This window comes from Paramisgurnus dabryanus, chromosome 16, assembly GCF_030506205.2.
Source record: "Paramisgurnus dabryanus chromosome 16, PD_genome_1.1, whole genome shotgun sequence".
Lineage (NCBI taxonomy): Eukaryota > Metazoa > Chordata > Actinopteri > Cypriniformes > Cobitidae > Paramisgurnus > Paramisgurnus dabryanus.
The window spans coordinates 36,575,822-36,600,082 of NC_133352.1; the positions used below are offsets into that span (position 1 = coordinate 36,575,822).

The window sequence follows — 24,261 nt, forward strand, 5'->3', positions numbered from 1 at the left end:
TTCAACTGTGTGTGCGTGTGTGACCAACCAATGAATCACCAATCAGATTACTCGTGGCTGTTGAATGAATCACCAATCAGATCGGTCCCAGTCTGCTGTTGGATGTTTGTAAATAAAAACTTTGCTTTAGATGTAGACTTTTATCTTTTCTCTAATTGTGCACTGACATCAAGTTATTATCACCACCGCAAGTCTATATATATTCTGATGTGTCAGGGAATGACGTTACAATAAATGTCATTTCATTTAATTTAATTTAATTTAATATGGTTATTTTCCATCAATAAAGTGGTATATAATTACACTGTTTTCCCTTAACTCTGTAGGTATACGGTGTAAAAATGACATTCAATCATTTTATCCATTAAATAATTGACTTCAGTTCCTGCATAGAATTATATAAAGCAGATCATTTCATCTTTAACAATCATAAAAAGATCAAATAATAAATGTATATATATATTCTTAATTTGCCAGGACAGTGTTTCACAAACAGGATTATAAAACTTAAGTATATAAACAACATTTGTATCAGTGGTAGATATAGAAGATATGTACACAAGAGGAAAAAAACAATAGTTCACACCATGCCAACTGAAAATAAACTGCAGCATGCTACTAGCCATGAGCCATTCCAGGAGAGAGAATGTGCGTGTGCGTTTGTGTGTGTGTGTGTGTGTGTGTGTGTCTCTGTGTATGTGTGTGTGTCTGTTTAGTGCTTTCCAGGATCCATGTTCGGACGCTCCCTTTTCCCAAATCCAGTAGCTCCCATTTCTGTCAGCAAAAAAAATCTTTCCTTAATCTTTGAATTCGCAGTGAGTTGAATAATGTGACACATGAATATTCAGAAGGGAATCATTTTTCGATTGCGTTCAGAATCTGGTTTATTTTCCCAGCACACACAACATTGGCTTTATGTCAGAAGCTTTTATTTGTTTTAGAGTTGAGTAATAATGATCGGATCAAAATGACAGAGAATAAAGCAAATGGAAAGTGAACTACTGTAAATCATTGTGAAATTGTAAGCTGATTTTATTTGGTTCACATTATTGTCATCATTTGAACATCCTTCAGTGGAAGATGATGAGTGATTCAGTTTAAATATCACTGGGTCAGGCGTTTTTATTGTCTGATACATACCTGCTGTTTCTGGAGGCGCTCTTGCTGTGTCCGCCTGTCCTCTTGAACCACGTGGCTGTGGGAATGATGACTGCCAGGGAAAACCCTACAAACACAAACACACATAGATGAAATAAGAAATGATTACATTTGTTTTCTCGTATTGATGCCTTCAGAGAACAATGATTCAATGTGTGTCCACTTCTGCATATTAAACACAGAGTGTCTCTTCTTACAAATCATCATCATCACATACTTTATAATGTAATCAAATGCTCTTTACTCGGAGGTTAGCAGGATTCAAATTCATGAAAAACTTACGGGATTAACAGGCTGGAAATCCCTGCCGGGTGCCGTATTGATGTTAGGCATCCTGGGAGGAAAGTGTATGGGCCACCCCTCCAGACCTTGATGGCCCACCTGAACAAATGGGCCGCAGTACGGAGGGCTCATGGGGCCGTTGGGAGCGCCAGACGTGGGATCAGATGTTCTCCTTTCCTGCTGCCCCTCCAAAACATGGGAAAACAAAAATAAAATGAGTTCTACTTGTCTTCTAAAACATTCTTAGCAATAAAACATTATTAGCATCAGTTTAATATTTTAATTTATACAACAGTTCTTTCTGTTCTGGAATCTGATTGGCTAATAGCCTTGATATATTCTTCTAGTATGATTACAGTAACCACTTCACCATTATGCATGGTTTACGTATCATTCCACCACTGGTAATGAATGAATGACTTGAGCTATGGGGTGGTGATGGTTTGAATCCACTGTGACACAATATTGTGTCCCTGAGTAAGACACTTAACCCATAGTTGCTCCAGAGGCGTGCAACCTCTGACATATATAGCAATTGTAAGTCGCTTTGGATAAAAATCGCTTTGGATAAATAAATAAAATAAAAAATAAAATCTGCCATCAGCTCAATTCCCTTCAAAGATCTAAAGTCTTGATATGTAAGGAAGTTCTGAGGGAGTTGGGGTCATTGTGTCTCATAGCGTGGTACATCAGGGATTCGGGATGCTTTCTGACTTATTTCCGGTGATGTGAATATAAAGGAAGTTGAGTGAGATACACTGAGAGATTGTTATGGACTCATGCGGTCACAAGGTGGAGCCAATGAGATTTACCTGCTTGTGTTGCATCTGCAGTCGCTCCAGTTTACACCTCTCTGCTCGCTCTCTCTGACACTCATTCTGTGCTTGATGAAGCTGAAAAACACATTCACGCTATTATTACACACATACACACACACTCTCTATTATTGACTAAAGGATTGTCATTTGATTGGCCAGATCTGATCGTTTCTGAAGGCCATGTGTAGCTGCTCACCTGATTGGTTAGATTGGTCATTTGACCCTGTAATCTTTCCACTTGCCGCCTTAGATCTTCTTTCTCTTCGTTCATTCTCTCTCTGTCGCTCCTCTCCTTCCTGAAGTCTTCTTCAAAGATCTTCACCTGGAAAACACATGATGATGATGATGATAAAGTTGAGCCGTATCAAAACTCTCTTTTGTATGATTCACGCTGACGCATTCATTTCATGTAAAGTTTGAATGAGTGAAAGCACAGCTCCTGCATGGAGAAAACCTTTGAGAAACCTGCAGGATGTCCAATACATTGTTTCTCATTGTTATCTATAATAACAGCTTGAATATTTTCAGGAATTTCCATGATGCTTCCAGGTGTTTGTAATCATTGGGATAACGGTTGTAGGAGTATTGAAGACAAGATTACATCCTCTGCACATGAATTATAGTCTAAACTCAGTACAAACTTAACTTGTCATGGCTATTTTTGAGATGACTCTTAACCGGTTGATTCCAGGAATGACATTGACAAAGTCAACCACAGGTATGGTTCATCATGTAAAACATTTAACTTTTGACAACCCGAGCACTTCTTTATTTTGGAACGGTGTGCCATGTTTCCATCATCATGATTCTGTGTGCAATAAAACTCCCTTAATTCACAAAACATTTTTTACTTTAGTCATTTAGAAGACAGTGACACTTTGGTCCATAGCCACTTACAAATGAGGTAACAATAGAAGCAATTATAGCAACACAAGAACATAACTAAATATCAAAAGTCTAACACAGTATATAAAGACAAGGGTTTTTTTTTTTTACAGAAAATGCACAAATAAAGATGGAAAATAGAGAAAGATATTAAGCTCTGTATTGGTAAGTGAGGTGTTGGCAGAAGAGATGGGTTTTTAGCCAAGTCTTATATTCGGCTACAGAGTCAGCAGATCGTGTTGTGAGGTGGTTTTTGTGAAAAAGAGTAAATGTGAATAATGGGAGATGAAAAAATATTTGCAGAATAAATTTGGACATAGCGAACATTAAACCCATGTGACTGATCGTCTATCTGTTTCAGCTGATGTTGTCTTTATCATATATGGTGCTGGGGAGTCGGCTGACTTTGGATTACCAATACCAGCGTCATTTACTCAAACAACCTGATGAAAACGCACCTAATTAGCATTCCATTGTTTTTCATTTTTATTTGCTAATTTTAAAAAGATTCACTTGATGTTTTGATGGAAACCCAGTTATTGTCTGAACCCTCATTAACATTTAGTCTTATTTGATAAGGCTAACATGTGTTATTTGATTTGACATCTGTGTCCAGAGGATTAAATAAGTACCTGCTCCTTTAACACAGCTATCTGTGTATGAAGCTCCTGCTGTCTCAGGTTGGCAACACCGTCTCCCAGGTTCATGCCTGGCTGAGTGGAGGATGGAGATTGAAGGTTCAATGCTTCTTCTAAAGCCTAAACAAACAAACAAACAAACAATATTGGGTCAGAACTAATATATGATAACATATAAAATGCAATATTTGTGCCCATATGATTAAAAACAGTGTGGTGTGACATCATACTGTAGATGAAGAGATTCCTATTTGACATGCAGTTTTAATGACTTTATATTACTTGAGAGACAAGATGGGCTATCTGTGCTTCCCAACTTCAAAATATTTACACATCCATATTTAAAAAACGTAGTGATGAAGGCAAAAAAGTAACTTAGATTCATGAATCATGGGAAATAAATGGTGGGCAGTTAGATTGCCTAAATTAGACGCCGACACAATGATAAGGTCAACTTTTATTTGTTTTTTTCAGCTACAAAATTTCTATGTGAATGTTTGTATTTTAAGAGATCCCCTCAACAGAAGAGTTAGTTCCTAAATGTGTTTCTTCACTAGTAATGCTGGGTTTAGTTTAGACGAATTCTCAGTATAACAAGCTAGATTTAGATGTACATGGAAAGTCCCTATGTGGAGATGTATGATGTGGGTGTAAGATGTGATTTTGACTACTGACCCGGTTAAGTCGTTGGATCTCTTTCTCCTGGTATTCTCTTTGTTTAGTAAGTGGAAGTAACTGGTCCTGCAGGTAACGCACCTTTTGTTTTAACTCACATGTCTCTGATGTAAGGCATTCCTTCTCACCCTATATGAGAAAACATGTCTTTAGAGATATAAATACATTGTTTGATCTTTATATACATTTATACCATGGTCTGTTTAAATACTCGATTCTGATTGGCTGGAAGGTGTGCATTAAAACCGTTTAATGCACAGGTAGTTCCAGTCAGTTTGATTACATATGAGCAGTTGTAGCCTAGTGGTTAGAGTGTCGGGCTTGTAACCCGAGCATTGCTGGTTCGAGGCTCACGACCGGCGGGTTGCAACTGTGGTGCCCTTGAGCAAGGCACCTTAACCCTAATTGCTCCCCGGGCGCTGCAGGGATAGCTGCCCACTGCTCCGGGTGTTTGTGTGTTCACGACTTGCAGTGCGTGTGTTCACTATTCACTGGATGGGTTAAATGCAGAGGTCACATTCCAAGTATGGGTTACCATACATTGGCAAATACTCACTTCACTTCACTACAGTTAGAAATTAATCTGCTACTATAAACATTGGTAACCATAGTAACACAGTTACACTTACAGAGAGAGCGAGAGAGACATAAGTGCGTCTCTCTTTAAAGTGCGCAGGTTTTATTTCAGCACTACTTTATTTCAAGTGGATGGAGTCCGAGCCTTAACTTAAGAAAATTACCGTCATTTTTACCCGTCTGTTAAAAAATTACACTGTAAACATTAATTAAAGCTTTAACTAACCAAGGTATAAGCAGGATAATCCACGGCTAGCCATGCATTAAAGGGTTTTAATGCACTTCGCAGAGACAACCTTTAAAATCCCTTTAATGCATGGCTAGCCGTGGATTATCCCTTACATATCCTGCATGTTTCAAATCCAAACCAAAATATCAGACGGGCATGTGAATGAAGACACATCTTTGTATTAGATTAAGCATTTAGGACGATACACCTCTGAAAACCTACAAATAAAGATCATTTTAGATGTTTTTTGACTATATTTAGAACATTGAGATCACTAGACGAGGGCTTAATGTACCAAATTTTAAAAACCTCAATTTCCACCAAAATCTACATTTAGACTTTCTTTCGCCTCTAGCTCAAAATTACGACTCATTTTACCAGCACAGGCAAAATGCGCATAAGTCACAAACAAGTCACATACAAGTAACACTATGCAATAAGGTACCGTGTGTTAACCTGAACCGACAATAAATTAGACATTCATTGTAAATTCATGTTAGCTAGATTGACATTTCCTCTCTTTTCACACACATCCTCACTGTCTCACGTGTCTGTGCACATATAAGCCACCATCCATCGCTGAGCACCATTGTGAGTTTGTAGTGTTTTGTTGTGTTTCTGTGTTAACTAGTTTGACTTCCAGACTGGAATTCTCCTCAAATTACAAAACCGGGTATCCCTGGATCATTTTAAATCGATGATCCAGGAGCTGGGAGCTGACTCTATGGTGTGTTGATTTGTCTATGTGTGTTTTAAACGTTTTGTTCCACTGGCCAGGACAGTCCTGTAAAAGAGATTCTTTATCTCCGTGAGGTCTTCCTGGTTCAATAAATCACGTCAAAGTACCATGAGAGCGATTCAGAAGCACTGTTCTCAACTCATTCTCAGGAAAACTCAATCTGCACAGCTCAGAGTTTAAATCTGGCAATGCACACAGTAAGGGGGACATCATGAAAATCTGACTTCATGTTTAAGTGCTATAATTGGGTCGCCAGTGCTTCTACCAACCTAGAAAATCTGGAAAAGATCAACCCAGTAACCCAGAAAAAACAGCTCATTGAAGTTTGGCTCCCCTTGTGATGTCAGAAGGGGATCTTATTATAATAATAATACCACCCCTTAATCTGCACTATCCAACCACAGCACTGTCATTTATTGCAAAGATTAACTCGTTTACATTTTAAAGGACACACATAAACATTTTTGCTCACATCCACAAAGTGTCAATTCTATGCACTCTGGGGACACCAAAGATTTATTTGACATCTTAAAGGGACATTCCACTTTTTTTGAAAATATGCTCATTTTCCAGCTCCCCTAGAGTTAAACATTTTAATTCTTACCGTTTGGAATTTATTCACTGATCTCCGGGTCTGGCGCTAACACTTTTAGCATAGTTTAGCATAATCCATTCAATCTGATTAGACCATTAGCATCATGCTAAAAAATAACCAAAGAGCTGTTGAAAGTTACTAAAGGGAATATTGTCAGGCGCTGCGAAATATCACTACGCCTGTTAGAGCAGCAAAGTTAGTGATTATTACGACAGTTTAAGAGCCATTTCTGCCTAGAAAATCACAACTTTTAATTTTATGTCTTAGGTCTTAGGGCGCATGTTTTCAATTGTTTCCAATGGAAGCTCGGCGTTTTTCAAATAAGCCAGCAGCTAGCGGGTTTTTTCTGCCCTGAAAACCGGCGCTCGGCGGTTTTTCCGCGCTCGGCGCTGAGCGTCGAGAGTTGAAAGAGATTCAACTTTGGGAGAAAAGCTCCGCTCGTCAATGTCAGTTCTCACGCGGCTGCCCAATCACAGTGGAGGAGGGGCGGGACATTACCACATCAACCAACTGGCTCGCAGCTGAAGTATCACAGCTACCAAAGTGCAGAGCGGAAGAAAGCTGGCACTCAGCTGAAAAACAGCTGGCATTCGGCGTCCTCAAGGCGTTTTCAGCCGCGTTTAAAAGTTTTGGTGTGTCCAGCCCCTTAGAGTTACATGATGTAACTACAAAAGAGTCAAGATTTAAATAGGAAAAATATCCAAACTCTTTGGTTATTTTTGTGTTATGCTTATGGTCTAATCAGATTCAATGGATTTTGCTAAAGGTGCTAGCGCCAGACCCAGAGATCGGCTGAATGGATTTCAAAACGGTAAGAATCAAATGTTTAACTCTAGGAGAGCTGGAAAATTTGCATATTTTCTAAAAAAGACCTTTAAAGTCTTGTGACATGTCTTTTTCAAACAACCTCCACATAGTTCTACTTCAATGACTCTCCCCCCAAAAAAACCAAATTTTTCTAAAGGTTGATGTGGGGGAGTCACGCTGACAAAACATCCACACCTTTAAAAGTTATGCAGATATGAGGTCTGTAAATGTGAAACTGAAACCAATCATCATATGACAGTAGTTTGATTGACTTTTGTAGTCTAGACTATGAGAGAGGTTATATAGAGCGTGACCACCCCCTATGAGGACTGAAAGAGAAACTACACTCATACTGATGGTCAATATGTAGAAGAGACCGGTGCTTCCCAAGAGAAAACCCAAAACACTTTAGGAGTCTAATGAAGCTTAACAGTGACTGTAAATATCAGATTCATATTCAGTGTTAAAGGAAAACACCACAATTTTTCAATATTTTTACTATTTAGCATTTAGCCTAGCGCCATTCATTCCTATGGTTGCAAACAAAAGTTTTATTTTGTGTCACCATACTTACTTGTGTAACTACTCATGTAAGAGTCTTTAAATAGAGAAAACATGGAAGTATTGATGGCTTCTAAATTCATCCCTGTTTGGAACCATAGAAATGAATGGTGCTAGGCTAAATGCTAACACATTCATGATGCGCTGTACAAAGATTAAAAGTGCACGCATAGGGAAAATGTAGGTATATATATTCATTCACCTAGGCTGAGGAAAGAAGATAGTTAAATATTGAAAAACTGTGGTGTTTTCCTTTAAAGTGCACCTATTACATTGCTAAAAACAAGGTTATTTTGTGTATGTGGTATAATACAACGTGTTTGTGTGGTTTATGGTTAAAAACACATTATTTTCCACATACCGTGCATTATTGTTGCTCCATTTATCCCTGCCTTTCTCAAACGCATTGATTTTGTACAAAGCTCACTGATCTGATATACGCAATGTCCTCTGAATGGCCAGCTAATCTGTACGTTGTGATTGGCCTGAATACCTCTGACATCATCCAGAAATGTGACGCTCATTACCACGTTTTGAAGATAAGCTCCCTGACAGGAGATAATATTGTCTTTAATTACTACCTTATCATTACGAGCCAAATCTGATCCAGAAAATACAGCTGACCAAGCTGATCGATCAACTTTACCAGCGCTGCTTGAGCAGAAGAGAACAGATTGGTAAAATAATGATACTGAAACATTAAAACCATGTCTGTTTTTGTGATCGTAGAAACGACAAACAACAAGAGCTACTCTACACTACACAAAACTTGTGTTTGAATCATGGTTTAGTCAGTATTAAAGTCTTTAAATATAAAACATTTAAACACTACTTACAGGCTGGGAGTCTTAAGCGGGATGATTTATAATAATGTTGTGTCTTCTCTACATCACCAATCCCAGGAAGTAAACTGTTACCTACAATCTGTGTGTTTGTTGTAGTCCAAGAAAAGAGATTTACGATTTACATTGGAGACGATAACTCGCGTCTTGGTTTATTTTGGGATTTGTAACTTTTGCATATTGTTAACATGTACTAATACACACTTACACAACAAAGGTATTGTAAAACCGTGCATCAGATAGCTGGTACTCTTTAATGGAGGAGGACATGTCCTCGTCTAACTCCACCTGAAGTACAGAGAGAACCAGAGAGTCAGATCTGCACCAGTGGAGTTTTGTAACCGCGTGTACTTTGTATGCATATGTCGTTGCACATGTATGTACAGGAGGATGAAGCCCAGGAGACATATTGCAATGCACACGCATCAAACTTCGGTGTCTGCGTACGAATCAAATGAACTAAGCTTTGCAAGACTATGTGTGTGCGCTCATGTACGCATGAAAGAACAAACTATGGACGTTTTCAGCAGTAACAACATAAACAAGCGGCTTTCATGGAACATGCGTAACTTCCGGTAAAATCTGCTAAGTAAGGGATAATGTAGAGTCAGCCGGTAGTTATCGGGAAATAAGCCCCGACAGTGTGATCAGGACCCGACGCGAAGCGGAGGGTCTTGTATCACACTGAAGGGGCTTATTTCCCAATAACTACCGGCTGCCTCTACATTATCCCGCTTATTACACGGCTACTTGCCACATAAGAAAAAAAACTGGACATGAATATGAATTTGAAACATTTTATTGGCATATTTGTTTTAAATTAACATTTTTATCCTTCCGCGAAACTTTGCACAGATGCATAAAATGATCGTAATACCTTATTAAGATCCTCTGCTTCATACTTGTCTGTCTCCATTTTTTTCTCTTTTAGCCAGTCTTTGAGAAGTTTTAATGCCCATTCTGTTTTTTTTGTGTGTTGGCTTCGTAGCTGTCATGCTCTATTTTGTCAAGTTCAGTCTCAGTAAGCTCTCTGTGTCTTGTCGTGGTTGTCCAGTGTTTGTCACAAGATGGCGCCAAACAGACAGTAATCTTTATTGATCTTTATTGGCGCGGAGCGATCTTACTCGTAAAAGTAGCACCGGCTATGCGTTATTATTTTGGAGCGGTTATTATTCGAAAAGAACGAACCTGCAAATGTCTCAACTGACCAATCAGAATCAAGCATTCCAGAGAGCCGTGTAATAAGAATAAATAACAACAAAGTCCTTTTAAAGTAGTTTATTTAAATAACAAGCTAAATAAACAACACTTAGATTACCTAGGAAACCAAAATGAGGTATCTGTTTAAGAATTCAGTTTAGACACTAGTTAGACAAACTGAAACCGGAAGTAAAGACACCGCACTGCATAATCGCGTCACCGCACGTGCGTCCGATGAAACCGTCTATACTCCAGCTCTTACTTATCTAAACCTACTGTGAGCGATGCCAAGCAGCAAAAGACAACAGAACCGAACCTAATCATTGATGCCGTTTACACTGGACACGACACAATAGTCATAATGTCCCATGTAGACATGGTGTAATGGGTTCTGTTCACGTCACATTATAATGTCCATGTCTGGTGTATTTCTTTAATACCAAAATGAAGTCTGGTCCATCCACTTTCACAGTCTGGCTGACATTATTTTGTTTTGTTTAATGAATGGTGTGGAAAACAATACACAGTAAAGAAAACGTGAAGACATTCTGATCAGAAAAGATGTACACACTTTATGATTTACTTCAGTATTTACTGTGCATTTTCAATATACTGAAATGTAGATTGTAGGGATGTTCATTTCAGTTCATTTCCCTGACCGACAACCACAGCTTGTTAACCGAACATTAACTGATAAGATTTTAATATTAATCTCTCATTGAGTATAAATATAGTACCGTAGGGCTGTGCAAAAAAATCGCCTGCGTTTCTCATGCGCGTTTCATCAGTAAAGCCGGTTCTGTGATTAGTATTAAATCACCATCAGCTGCTTTCAGATAGAGCGGCATTTACTATACAGAGCCATAGTTCACAGAGAAGTTAGGCAAAATCGGGTTCATAATCGAGGAAAATCGACTCCGATAATCTATGTGATTTTGTCTAGCTTATCTGTGAACTACAGTCTGTATAGTAAATGCCGCTCCATCTGAAAGCAGCTGATGGTGATTTAATACTAATCACCGAACCGGCTTTACTGATGAAACACGCATGAGAATTGCAGGCAACTTTTTGCACAGCCCTACTTTACCGTCAGGACAGCACTGAGTCACATCATTACTGGACAATCATAAAATAATGGTAGAACAGTGGTGAACTATCTGTATGCACGTGTCCAACATCATGCGTTAACAATTTTTTTTTCATTAAACTGATAACAGTAAATGTGTATTTTTAAACATATTAAAATTGTGAGCGTAATATGCATCAGATGAGCAGCAGAGAGAGTCTTATGTACCTGAACGTTGTCAATTTTAGACTTGGCGAGGAGGAGTTTTTTGTCATAGTCTCTTTGTCTCTGCTCGCGCTCCGCCTCCAGTTCAAGAACGGCTTTCTGAGAGTCGGCGAGCCTCTGCCGGAGATCAGTAATCTACAGAGAGAGAGAAAATTGTGTGTTAAAAAATTATAATTACTCTGTTAGTTTGTTTTTGTAACATAGCATCAGATTCATTTGTTCAAATCTCAACTAACAATACTAAAGTCAGTCCCTGTTGATCCTGTAGTACATTGAGAACAGCAAAACAGCTGATCAAAATCATGTACAGCTTAAACACTCAGTATAGAGGGGTTGACTAGTCAACTATATTTAACTGAGATGATTTAATAAACGGAGTTCTTTTATCTCAATAGATGGAGGATTGCGTAATGCAAGGGTTGCAGGTTCCCGGGAACACACATACTGAAAAAATGCATAAAAGTAATTAACATGACAGCCCATTGTTACTCATTTAAGGATTTCCTTTTATGTGACAGAATCTATAAAAACTTCCTTTTTTTGAGGAAACGTTCAGAAAACCACCGACTAGTTGATTCAGAAACATGTTGTTTAACCCCATGTAAACAACAAACAATAAATGAGACAAACAAATAAAGGTCACAGTGGGAGATTTGCTGTTTTTGTTCCATTGCTATGAGTTTTAAATCATCCCCAGTGACGTCAGAGGATGCTTACAGAGAAACAGTCAAGTTTTCGTTTTATTCAGCCCGAGCAAACGCAGAGATCAGCACCCAACACTCAGTCAGGCGTGAGATCACGCGGCTCTTTGACTTTAGCCGGTCGCTCCGGCGAGCCACAACAGGAAGACGGTGGGTACAGGCGAGGTGAGGGAAATTCTACCAGAGGTGTGACAGGAGGGGCCTGTGGTCTGGTGTACAACACCGTGACACTCAAACAGAGCCCATTTCCATTCCTGTACCCTACTGCCTTTCCACAGACACCCAAACGCAGTAACGGGTCGCCGCTTTACGTGTAGTGATTCATCTCCCACCTCCATTCAATACGGACAGATTGATTAAGCAATCTTTGTTTCTTAGTAGAGTGATTCATGTCATTTATGTTTTTATGTCACGCTTACCAGCAGCAAGGTGAGCCACAAAGGTTACAAGGTCAAATGGAAGATGTGTATAGTGTATAGATGTTGTAATGATGATGATGATGATGATGATGATGATGATGTACCTTCTGTTCAAACTGTGTCTTCATAGAATTCCACTGAATGTCCCACTGTTTGTTCACCTCCAGTACCTGAGAAAGGTCAAACGCTACAGCTCACACGTCACACTTAAACCAATGGGAAATTACAACAGCAGGGGTCAGGGGACCTCCGAAAAAACGTCTTACATCTCTTCTCTGTTTCTCCAGAAGCTTGATCTTCTTCTCGTACATCTCGGGATCCAAGGTCTTAGATGGCGTTTTTTCAGCAGCTTTACCAGACTGTGAACATAAGAAAACAAACTTGCTGATCAATGGGTATTTTTTATGGATGTCAAAAGTGCATCAAAATCAAGACGAATTTTCTCATCCTCATGTTGTTTTAAACCTGTAGGAGTTTTTATTTTATTTTGATGAACATAAAATAAGGTATTTTGATAAATGATGGTAAGCACACAGCTGCTGTAACCATGGACTTCCATAGTAGCAGGGGTTGAAGTTCACTTTTCTAACTTAAAAGTTAGGAGCACCAGTAAAAAATTTAGGACCATCTATAGAAAATTATAGGAGCACCACAACTTCATCATCCTGCAGATTAAAAGCTTGAACAATCATACTTAATCTTAAATTATTTGCCACACACTTGTGCCTGGCCCATTTTTAAACAAGCTCTTATATAATTAAAATGTTCAATACATTTTTTTTATTCACAAATCCAATTTTTTCAGTTTTTATTTTTCTGAATTCATTTTTTTACTTTTCATTTTCTTTAATGGTTAACAGCAAGTTTAATAAACTGAATTCATAAAATGTAATCATTTATCTTTTCTAAAATAATTAAATAAAAATAAAACAAAAACATTTTCATTAAAAGGTATTTTTATATATTTTGTCAAAGTGCTGCAAACTTTGTTTAAATAAAAAAAATGAAAGTACAAATATTTTGAGGATGATTATATTACTTAAGAAATAATTTAAAATCACAAAAAAAATTTAAAAGTAGATTTTACTGTTTAACAGTAATATATTTCTGTCAACTTCATTTCGTTTAATAGACTTTTACTCTGATGGGTTGTCCATGCGGGTTTGACGATTGCGTTTCTCATTAAAACAATGAAATCCATGTGAACTCTGACAGCAGCTCTACATATGAAATTCGTGTTTTCGTGTCTTTGGATGCTCAAAACAGCACAAGTCATCCGTCTAAAGTTTCATTGGTCTCTATGAGACATTTGCTAATTATTCCACAGTATATGCAAATGTTTGGTAATGAAATTAAAACAGGTCGCACCACAACAATCATTTGCACTCGCACAAACACTACCAAATCAATTTTGAAGTCCGCCAATTAAGAAGTCAATGGTTACAATCAGCTGTGTGCTTATCATCATTTATCAAAATATCTTCTTTTGTGTTCAGCAGAAACAAATAAATCCCACAGGTTTAGATCAACATGAGGATGAGTAAATGACAGAATTTTCATTTTTGAGTGAACTATCCCTTTTAATCCCGATAGTCCGGATAGACGGTACATTGTATAATTTAATCATCTTTATTATCTGTTTCAATAATAATGTGACTATGGGTTACGTAAGGTAATCAGTTATCACATATTTTTCTAGTAATATGAATTATACTTAAAGCTCTAAGTGATAATCTAGGTTCAATTTGACAAACGGTGTTATCAGTACTTAAGATTTTTTTGTTATCTTCACAAACACACAAGTACAAGGTACAAAGTTGAAGTAAGCTTAACAAACTCAAAAGTTTTAAAGTTATTTGCTTGATAATTTTGAGGCAATCACACATTTTCTAAGTAAATTCACTCATTACAAAGAGGAATCATTTTCAGTGTTGCTCATCATTCAACAACGACAAAGACAATCCATAGCTGTGTCAAACAGAAAAGTAAACATGAAATGATAAACAATCACCAGATCTGCATCCATCTCATATCTTTTCAACAGAACTGAGAGTTCTTCTGAATCATCATTATTGTTTTAAACATGATTAAGTATCCCACCTAGACCTCAGACTGATTACACAACACAATCAATGGCACCCCATTACATGACAAGCAGAATTTTCCCATCACACAACACAACAACAACAACCACCAAGGCTGAGTAAGAACGTAACAACACAACAAATGTCAATGTGTATTGTTCTTCAATATTTAGTCATATCATGAAAAAAGCCCACAATTGAGGAACTTGAACAAAAAGACCATTGAGGAAGGACAATTTTCAGAAGCGAGGTGGTATTCCCGAATCTAAACTGAGCATCGAGAGTGACTCAATAAGAAGCTTCTCGATATAGAAACTGGAGAACGATTTACACGCTGGTTCTTTTTTAAGAACTCCCACAAGATGACAAACCAGCAACTAAACCTCGACATCACCGCTCTCAGAGGGAAATGGAAAACTTCACATAAATTTAGAAGACATCAGGACACCTGAAGAGGAAATAAATGCACACCTGCTGATTCATGGTCACTTCCACCTTGGTTTTGGCTCCGTCGTCTTTGACTTGCTCCTCCTTCGGGCTGGGTTGTTCACTGGGTGCTGTCTGTGCTCCTCCGCTCACCTGCTCTTTCAGTTTCAGGTTCTCCTGCCTGTCCAGAAAAGACAAAACCAAAACCAAACCTGAGGTATTAGTGTTGTTCACAGGGTTAGTCTACAGAAGTTCATGACAGGGACAGGAAAGCAGTTGGAAAGACCCCTCAATTCCAGCACTGTTGGAAACACTGACTATACTTGGATTTTTTGTTTTATTTTGCTTAGTCATTTCTATGCTCCTTTCAAGTGAAAAATAAAGATACTGTACTGTAAACTATGAAAAACTACATTACCTCAGCTGTTCTAAGTCACGGTTGCGGTACTGAAGGTCCTCTTCCATTTTTTTCCGAAGTTCGCTGTTCTCTTGTCTTAGCTGTTCGCAAAGTGTCTAGAGATAAAAATAATATAAAAAATGCAATTACTATTCCATTCAATTTGATTATTTATCCACATTTAAAATATGACATGCCTAGTTACATTTTTAACAACTCACGAATTCAACCAAAATATGTTACATGAACATTTAATTAAACTCATTTAAAAAAAATGACAGAATTGTGCCAAATTGGCGCATATACAACAATAAACTAAGAAAATAATAAGTCACATAAAATCAATCTTATTATGATAGCAACAGTAAAAGTCTTAGGTGTTTCAGCCGGTGCTGGCAAAGGTTTTCTGTTTGTCCGATCTATTTTCCAAAAACCAAATATTATATAACCCACAATTTGCGTCTGATAGCAGTCACATCTTCTGTCTCTTTCGCTGTGTTTTCGCTGCTACAACCGCTTTGTTGCTATATCGCATTCACTTGCTGAGACTAGCAAATGAAAATAAATGAAAATGCTTTGGCGGAAATACGTAGATGGACATTACGTCATATAAATGAGGACATGAAAATAAAAGTACTCCATATTGATATTTTATGTGTGGCATCAATGCATCGTATTTTTAAATATTTATTCGATGCATCGATCCATATCCATGTATTGTTATACCCCTAACCCTTGGTACAACTCCTCCCCCGGCGATTAATACGTTTTATTAAATGTAATTTTTAAGTTACCTTTAACATTGCCTTCGCTCACAGCAAAGAAAACCAAACAGTACCCCAGGCTCCCTCACCATCATATGAACCAAAGTGGGGCATCTGTGTATCCTTAGTTAAAGGTTTTTCAGGGTCTCACCTGCAGAAGAGACGTTCTCTGTTCATTCTTTTGGACCTTGGATGAAAGGTGGTGAAACTCAACAGCCATGCGGCCCAGGTGAGCAAGCAGTTGGTTGGGATTGGACTCTTCGGCGAACACGCTGAAAGAGCTCTCCAGTCGCCGGAGTTGACTCGCTAGCTCGAGGTTCTCCTGTGGCAGGTGCATCGCCCCGGTCTGCATCACAAGGCAGTGTTAATGTCTGAATCCTCTTTCCAAAAAATCCCATAATACATAACACCTCTACCTACTGGAACATCTAGTGGCTCCCTTACCATCATTACCTCCCCACTGAGAGAGAAAAAACTCTCAAAAACCTGTAGATTAATATTTCTGCCATCACAAACTTTTGAAAGTTTTGTAACTTCACCCAAAGAGATATTCCGTACTTTCACGCTCGAGTCTATCTGCTTACTAACTGAATCCTGGAGTTTCCCTTGAGTGAGTCATCCTGGGAAGAGTCTCATATAGATCTGTTGATTCATTACGATGAACACAGCCTTGATAAGGAAGGGCAGTGAGAAAAAAGCTGAGCAACTACTATGACTGTAATCTCGCTTGTGTGCCCGTTCATGAATGACAGGAAACCCAATGTTCGAAATGCACCAATTTCACACGTGCCCAGGATTTCCTAACATCCATAAAACTCACCGTCTGGGTTTCCGAAGCGGTCTTCTCTTCCATATTTACCACCTCAAACTCTGATGAACTTTCCTGTAAACAGAAGAATTCACAGCGTTGCAACACTTTCTGACAGTAAGAGACAACATCAAACCACAGTGTAACTGTTAGCATAAAAGAAAAATGACCAGAACTGTTACGTTCCCAGCATATGATTTTCACAACATACTTCAAAATTATGTCATATATTTACATCTAAAGCTTATGTGGTGAATGAAAAAAAAACATGTGCTCAGTCACATAAAACATGAACAGCAACACATAAAGCCTGTCACATTTGGGCTGTCAAATTATTATTTATATTTTACATAACATATAAATAAAACAAATGTATAACTCATATGTTTCTTTAAATTTATGCATGCATGTGTGTATTTATATTAATAATATTAATAATAATAATAACACACAGTACAAACACATAAATTAGGTGATTAATCATTCGACAGCACTAATAACACCTGATAGTCACCAAACAAAACAAATGTATGTTTATAATCCACACGGACATATAAACACTTACAGTTGCCTCTGGTTGTAAAGTATTTCCAGTTAAGCCATCTCGAGATTCTTGTCTTTCTGATGAAGGATGAGCGTGATGTTTACCACGACCTAAAGAAGACACAACAACAGAAAAGATCCAGATTATTAAGTCTAACCAGGTGAACACTCGCTCAGGATCTGAGGTTGAACTTTACCTTGTGTGTCTGTTTGAACCGGAGTGCCCATACACAGGCTGGAAGCGAAGCTGGTCGTGGAGGATTTCAAGGCTTCATTATCCCTCACCAGCTCTTCCACCCTCTTCCGAAGCTTCGCCGCCTCTGTCTGAGACTCCTCTAAAAGATCTCCTATCAGTCACGTGAGAGATAAGATGACATAACTAAACAAAATAAAGGTGTAGTTTGTCACATGTTTACTGAGGCATAGCTGCCAAAAGCTGAAAATCTGGAATCGCTTCATTTTTCTATTCTTAACTCAACAAAGGAGCTATGACTTAATATTAGCAACATACCTTTGATCTAATATAGGTTAAAGACAAAAGGTGACTTTTGCCATAGACTAGTTCTTCATAAGGTTAATTCCATCAGAACCAACCACTTTCAAAACGAAATTAAAAACCTCTCTCTTTAATCGATGAGGTATTTTTGTCTAAATATATGATGTATTGTTTTCTTTGTATTGAATGTTTATCTTACTGTTGTTTTTATTGTGCTTTATAAATAAACTGAGAATATAGGTGGGTGAGAATGAGCAACATTTGTGACATTTAGCTTAGTTCATTCATAACATATGCTGTGGCATACATTCATAGAAAACAATAAGGTTTTAAGTCCCCAATGCTGAATACTAAGGAGAGAGCTCGGTTTAATTTGTTTTTAAAAAGCATTAAAGTTTGATGGGCATCGTCTCCAGAGTCCTCACCTAAACTCTTCAGTCCTTTCATTCTCTCTCTCAGTACGGTGTTTTCTTCTAGCAGCTGTCTGTAGCTGAGGCTGTTGGCCTCGTCTTTCACCTGGCAATCGCTCCCACCGGGGTCATAGATGCGATACGGGCCTTTTCCCTCCATCACTTACCAAACATGTCTCCCTGGACTACAACAGAGGAAACATCAGGGTTAAACAAAACTCTCAGATTACCACTGTAATATCAACCGGCAGTAGAAAGGTGAGTTAAGATTGGTGACTGATTTGCAATTCAAAAAGGGACATTTGAATAATGACATCTTGGGGATTTCTCTTTGACTATTTCAAGACTCCATGATTTGAATGCTCATCTTTTCTATCATCATAACTAACATGTGTTCAATGACTGAAGTCTAAAACAGTGGACATTGATCTTAACACAGAGGTTATGCAGATTTCACTTTTAAAGGATTTAATAACAAAAAACAACATTTATACCCAGTGTTGGGTGTAACTAGTTACTAAGTAATTTAATTAATGTTTCCTTAATTTAATGACAGTAGCATCTGATGTAATTGAAGTAAATCCTGTGTATGGACTGTAGATCAATAATATATAATACAATAGTGAATTTAACATCAACAATTAAAATGCATGTTTTTATGTATCTTTCTCACTTTAAATAGTTAATACGAATAATGGTAACACTCAATTCTGACTATTACTGGTTAGTTATTAGCATTAATATTACTGAGATAATGTCTGTTAATAAAGCATATATTAATGCCTGATTTTGTAAAACCTTATTCTACATCCTTAATTCCTACCAATAATTCAACTTAACTACTTTACTATTAATTACTTAAGTATTAACAAGCAGTAATTGGGACTATATGGAAGCAAAAGTAGTTAATAGTAAGAATTAGACCTTAAAGTGTGACCAGTATAATTGATGTACTTTTATATGATTTATTTGATCCGTTTCAAGATTATCTTTGTAAAGAGTAATTAGTAATAAGTCTTTCTGGAGAGATTAAAAGTTGTACACTAATCTAATTACATGATTTAAGATGTCAATAATAAACTAGTAATAATTAATTACCTTTTTGAGTAACTTACCCAAGACTGTTTGTACCTAGTTACAAATCAAACCAGGGACAAAATACAGCAATAAAACGATCCTGTGCCACCAGAAGACGACAGTATGACAATATATCACAAATTATTAAACACAGTAGTCAGCCAGCCACCTAACTTACCTTTAACAAGTGCACACTATGTACAGTTAACAACCCGGATCAGCTAAACCCTTTCACTTTCATTTCCATGACAAGACCTGTTAAAACAGCTCTGTTACTGTCAACATCAACGCTGATCGGTGACTTTGGACAAAAGGAAACCTTATCTAAAGGATCATGTTTATCTGTAATCCCCTCGAGCTCTGAATCAACAGCTCATAAATGACTTCACTTAACAATACGATCTGAAACGCACAGTATAGCCATCTTAAGCTTTTGATTTAACCATGAGCCGAAAACTCACTAACGTTACCAAGCCAACCTATTATGTTTAATCAATCAACGACTCGCTTCGAAAAAACAAAACAAAACAAATATATGCTGCTATTAGCTTAGCATCCGGCTAACGTCAGGTGATGTGTTTATCACGCTAGCAGACAAAAGCTTTCACGCTAGCTCTCCTTTAAACCATAAACACAACCGAAATACACACAACGATGCCCTGAGAACGAGCAGAACAGCGCGATCACACGATAACGGTTATAAATGCTTATATTTTGTGTGTGGCTGGGGATTTTTAAAGAATAAATATCTCTTTCTGTACCTTGATGGAGACGCGTCTTTGATCGGCCGATGGTTTGCGGAAGTGGTTCGCGGCTCGAGCCGGGAAATTCCACCCCGCGAGCAGATGTAAACAGAGGCGCGTTCACGCGCACTCAACAGCCACACATCTGTCTTATCATTAAAGACAAACTCACTATTCAGTTTCTCTCATTAAATGCGTTATACCTTAATCAATCCATGAAAATAGATCACCATAAAATTGAAACAGAAAAAAATAGGGGGGGGGGAATGATTAAAAATGGTTTTATTTATTTTTTGTTTTATTTTGTGTATTTTAACAAGAGATAATGGATAGCGGATAAATAAATAATCGCTGATATCTGTTAATTAAATGTATTAAAAAGTATTCGTAACTAAAAACCTTTGTCTGATGCTGCATCTATTCCGCTAGGGGCAGTAACATTTAAACCCTATCAGACAACATAACCTGTAAGTACTTTGACGTATTTGTTTATTTATAAGCCCTAAAATATGAACTATATAAATGATAAAAATGCATATTGGGTGCACATTTGGGGTATAACTTGAACATTAGGAGTGGTTTCCCAGACAGGGATTAGCTTAAGCCAGGACTTAGCCTTAGTTTAATTAGGAAATTAACTAGTTTTAACAAACATATGCCTTAATAAAAACATTACTTGCCTTTTGAAACAAAACAAGGGCACTGATGTATTTTAAGATATGTCAGTGTAAGTTGTTTTCAGTTTGGACAGCTCTTACATTTATTTTAGTCTAGGACTGGTCTAATCCCTGTCTGGGAAACCAGCCCTTAATAGCTTTGTAAAGGACATCTGCTGTCCTCTTTGTGGACACTACACTACACTACACTACACTACACTACACTACACTACACTACATCAGCGGTTCTCAAACTGGGGCCCGTGATATGGTGCCAGGGGGGCCCCAGGTTTATGACATTTTATAAAATACATTTATTTATCATAAATCCTGTGCATCAAACCTCAGAAAAATGTGGCTTATAACCAACAGCACTACATTGTATCATTTAATATATTTTTTTAACTCAAGTTTTGTAATTTTTTTATGTTATCAATTTTCTTTGGGGGGGCACAAAAGGATGCACCGTACCAAAGGGGGACCACATGCTGGAAAAGTTTGAGAATCACTGCACTACATATAATATCAACTAGTGATGTAGTACTCGAGTCCAGTCTCAGGCTTGAGACTGATTTCTGCTCTCTCTGACTCGTCTTGGACTCGTTCCTTCAAAGACTCGGACTTGATTTCATTCTTTACACCTCAAGAATCTTTTGTGAAAATGATGTCAGAGGTTCTTTAGGAAAATGGTTCTTAGGTCACTGTGTAATTTTAAAAGTGCAGAACTGAGGATCTTACGTTTATTTCATGAAAGCTAATAATATTCTTAATACCCAACTCTAGTAAATCTCGCAGACAACCAGTATAAAGAGATGTTGAGTAAGAGTAGAGTTGTCTCATAGACATTATAAACCAATGACTGTATTGTTTGTACATGTCAAATACTTTAGAAACATGATTAAAGTAAACGCTCCAGTTTGATTCAGGTGCATTAGAAAGTATTCAGTCATGAGTCATGGGGATGTTATTGTGTTGCATCTTATTGGAATTGCTTGTATTTCAAAAGCCTTTTGTGCTGTGTATTAAATCTCTTTTTTCTCCATTATGAATCCCAGTGCCCAAGCTTGCTTCACCATCTAAAACTAACACATATGATATGATTCACCATCATTTATATTAAACTGAGGCACATTTTAAAAGTAAACAGGTGGAGAATCGGATGGACTCCTGAAGGGAATTTAATTTATTGGGTAATTCACACAAATCTGTTTGTGATATTACAGTTTTTCTTAATTGCTAAAACACTAAACCCCAATGGCCGGTTGCATTAACCTTTCAGTCTTAAAAGTTAGTCATGAATTTTTTTCTTCAAGACTGATCATTACTGTTTTAAGTATTTTACATAGAAAGGTAGATTGGTCTAATTTAAATCCAAATAATAAAACTGATTAGTTAGTCAGACTCATTCTTAACGCAGAGTCTTAACATCACGGCTATGTTTATGCAACCGGCCACAAACTCTAAACCAAATTCATAATGCCCTCAACCTATTTGTCAATTAATGCCCTCTTTTTGCAAAACTCTAAACACAAAGTATTCACTAATTTCAACTAATTCTGTAGAAACTACATTATTATTGGGTATTACTGGCAACTAGCTGCCAGTAACTTACTGTAGATTTTACATTGATGTTATTTACTGCCAATAGTTAAATGAACATAAAATATTTTCAGTCTTTTTCTTCTACAGTAAGTTACTGGCAACCAGCTGCATAATTACAGAAAATTTTTACAGTGCTCATTTAACATAGCAATGCACTTGGTTTAAAAATGCTAAATACAGGCAGGCAAAAGTTGAACACAAATACAACATATTTATCATCGAATGTACACACTTTTTTCTAATGGTATTTTTACCAATTGTGTGGATTGGAAACAATGTGAGATGCAGATGAAGAGTATGAGGAAGAACGTGACACCAGAGATGATGCAATTGTCAAAATTTGCAGTTGGATTGCTGACAAGTTTTGCCTTCAGTAATATTACTGTAATAGTAAACTGACTATTACTTGCAGTACTTACAGTAAAGTTTTCACTATATTTACTAAAGTAAACTTGTGGTTACAGTAATAGAGATTTCTTACAGTATTTGTCAAGTGTGTTGTGTTGTTATATAATAAACATGTATTTTTCTGTAAGCAGATGTCTGAATGCCGTGTTGTCTATTAGTGTCTAATGAATGTTCTGTAGTGTTTTATATTACAGACTCTTGTGTGCATGATTTAAAAGATTTGTTTGATTAAGGTGAAATGGTTTTGAAGGAATTGTTTGATTTTGCTGGAAGAGTCAGGGGTTCTATAAATTTAGTTTGACAATTTGGATTTGTGTTTAAAGTTTTGAGAAAACAAGTGATGCGTTTTAGTAATTCAGAAAACCTCTAACTTTAACTTATACATTTGCCCATATCCTTTTTTAAGCTAAAAAACTCACAAAAAAACCTTAGGCACCAAAAATCTTAGGCAACAAAGTCATCCTTTAGTTTCTCTTGTGGTTATTTTAAGATATTTGGTCAGGTGTGCGTTATTCGAAAAATAGTGCACACCTGTCGAACATTTCTCAACCAATCAGAATAAAGCATTCAGCAGCCCCATTGTATAATAATTAATACATATTAAATGTATAATATAAAACAATATTTTTTATTGTTATATTGCAGCCATTATTAATAAAGATGAACCTAACATCCACTTTGCCTTGAAAATAAATGGTGACATCTTGTGGAAATGTTTTACTGTGGTGTTTTAGATGAACATCACACAGATACTATACTGTAGATTCTGTTAACAACTGTATGGTGTCAAAAAAAATGATTTTTTTAAGAGTCTAGGTGCCCAACTTTCAAAATGTAAATATAAGAAAGCATGTAAATATATATACAGTACACATATATGATAATCTTGCTCATCTTATTTATGGTTAAAAATCAAGCAATTGAAAAACATGTATGTATAGTTAAAGTGTAATGTGAAATGAGATCAAATCCATAAGATCAATCATAGTTTGATAAATGCAAGCAGATTTTAAAATGGTCTATGTTTAAAAAATGTGGTGAAAAGAAAATGCAAATGTACTGATTTACCTATCTTACACTTTAAATAAGCAAAGACATGTCAAATTATTTCTGTTATCAAATCTAGATATTAGCTGATATTTAATATTATTGCATAGTTACTCACCTACATATGATAGTTGTGTCCGAGAGGCGTTTTTTAAGGAAACTAGTGGCAATGGGGGAAGCGTTTGCAGTGTTTTTAAACAGAAGGGGGAATTCCCACATAGTAAGCGGCTCTGATATTTTTTAGCTCAAAAGTGGGACCTGGTATGTGTCCAGAAACTACAGTCTGTTACCAGACAAGAGATATATATTCAGAAGTAACCTGGTGGGTTTTGTTTGTTCAGATTATGCTAAAAGCATTTGTCATCATGATTTAAATCAAATTCT

The 24,261-nt window shown here is 37.0% G+C and overlaps 1 protein-coding gene across 5 annotated transcripts; it reads right to left on the reverse strand.

The window, feature by feature from the left end:
• Window positions 1-240: 240 nt before the first annotated feature.
• On the reverse strand, window positions 241-24,158 carry tnip1 (TNFAIP3 interacting protein 1). 5 transcript variants are annotated; one of them, XM_065242486.2, is made up of 18 exons: window positions 23,996-24,158; window positions 18,360-18,529; window positions 17,636-17,785; window positions 17,461-17,549; window positions 16,908-16,970; window positions 16,239-16,433; window positions 15,345-15,439; window positions 14,972-15,107; window positions 12,683-12,775; window positions 12,521-12,586; window positions 11,300-11,431; window positions 4,457-4,585; window positions 3,776-3,901; window positions 2,455-2,580; window positions 2,252-2,333; window positions 1,441-1,628; window positions 1,141-1,225; window positions 241-774 (listed from the first exon to the last, which is right to left on the reverse strand). In XM_065242486.2, the coding sequence occupies exons 2-18, from the start codon at window positions 18,502-18,504 to the stop codon at window positions 713-715; spliced, it is 1,962 nt and encodes a 653-aa protein (XP_065098558.1). In that variant the 5' UTR covers window positions 18,505-18,529; window positions 23,996-24,158; the 3' UTR covers window positions 241-712. The 5 variants fall into 5 exon arrangements, with proteins under 5 accessions (XP_065098558.1, XP_065098591.1, XP_065098582.1 ...); XM_065242519.2 differs by lacking the exon at window positions 23,996-24,158 and adding an exon at window positions 20,183-20,330 and having other exon boundaries at window positions 1,441-1,620; window positions 2,253-2,333; XM_065242510.2 differs by lacking the exon at window positions 23,996-24,158 and adding an exon at window positions 20,183-20,330 and having other exon boundaries at window positions 1,441-1,626; window positions 2,253-2,333.
• Window positions 24,159-24,261: the final 103 nt, after the last annotated feature.

Coding starts and splice junctions, on each gene's coding strand:
- tnip1 (XM_065242486.2), bottom strand. CDS start 18,504: ATGGAGGGAAAAGGCCCGTATCGCATCTATGACCCCGGTGGGAGCGAT. Junction 2,334..2,454: donor TGACCAATCTAACCAATCAG/GTGAGCAGCTAC, acceptor TGTGTTTTTCAG/CTTCATCAAGCACAGAATGA. Junction 775..1,140: donor AGCGCCTCCAGAAACAGCAG/GTATGTATCAGA, acceptor TTTTGCTGACAG/AAATGGGAGCTACTGGATTT.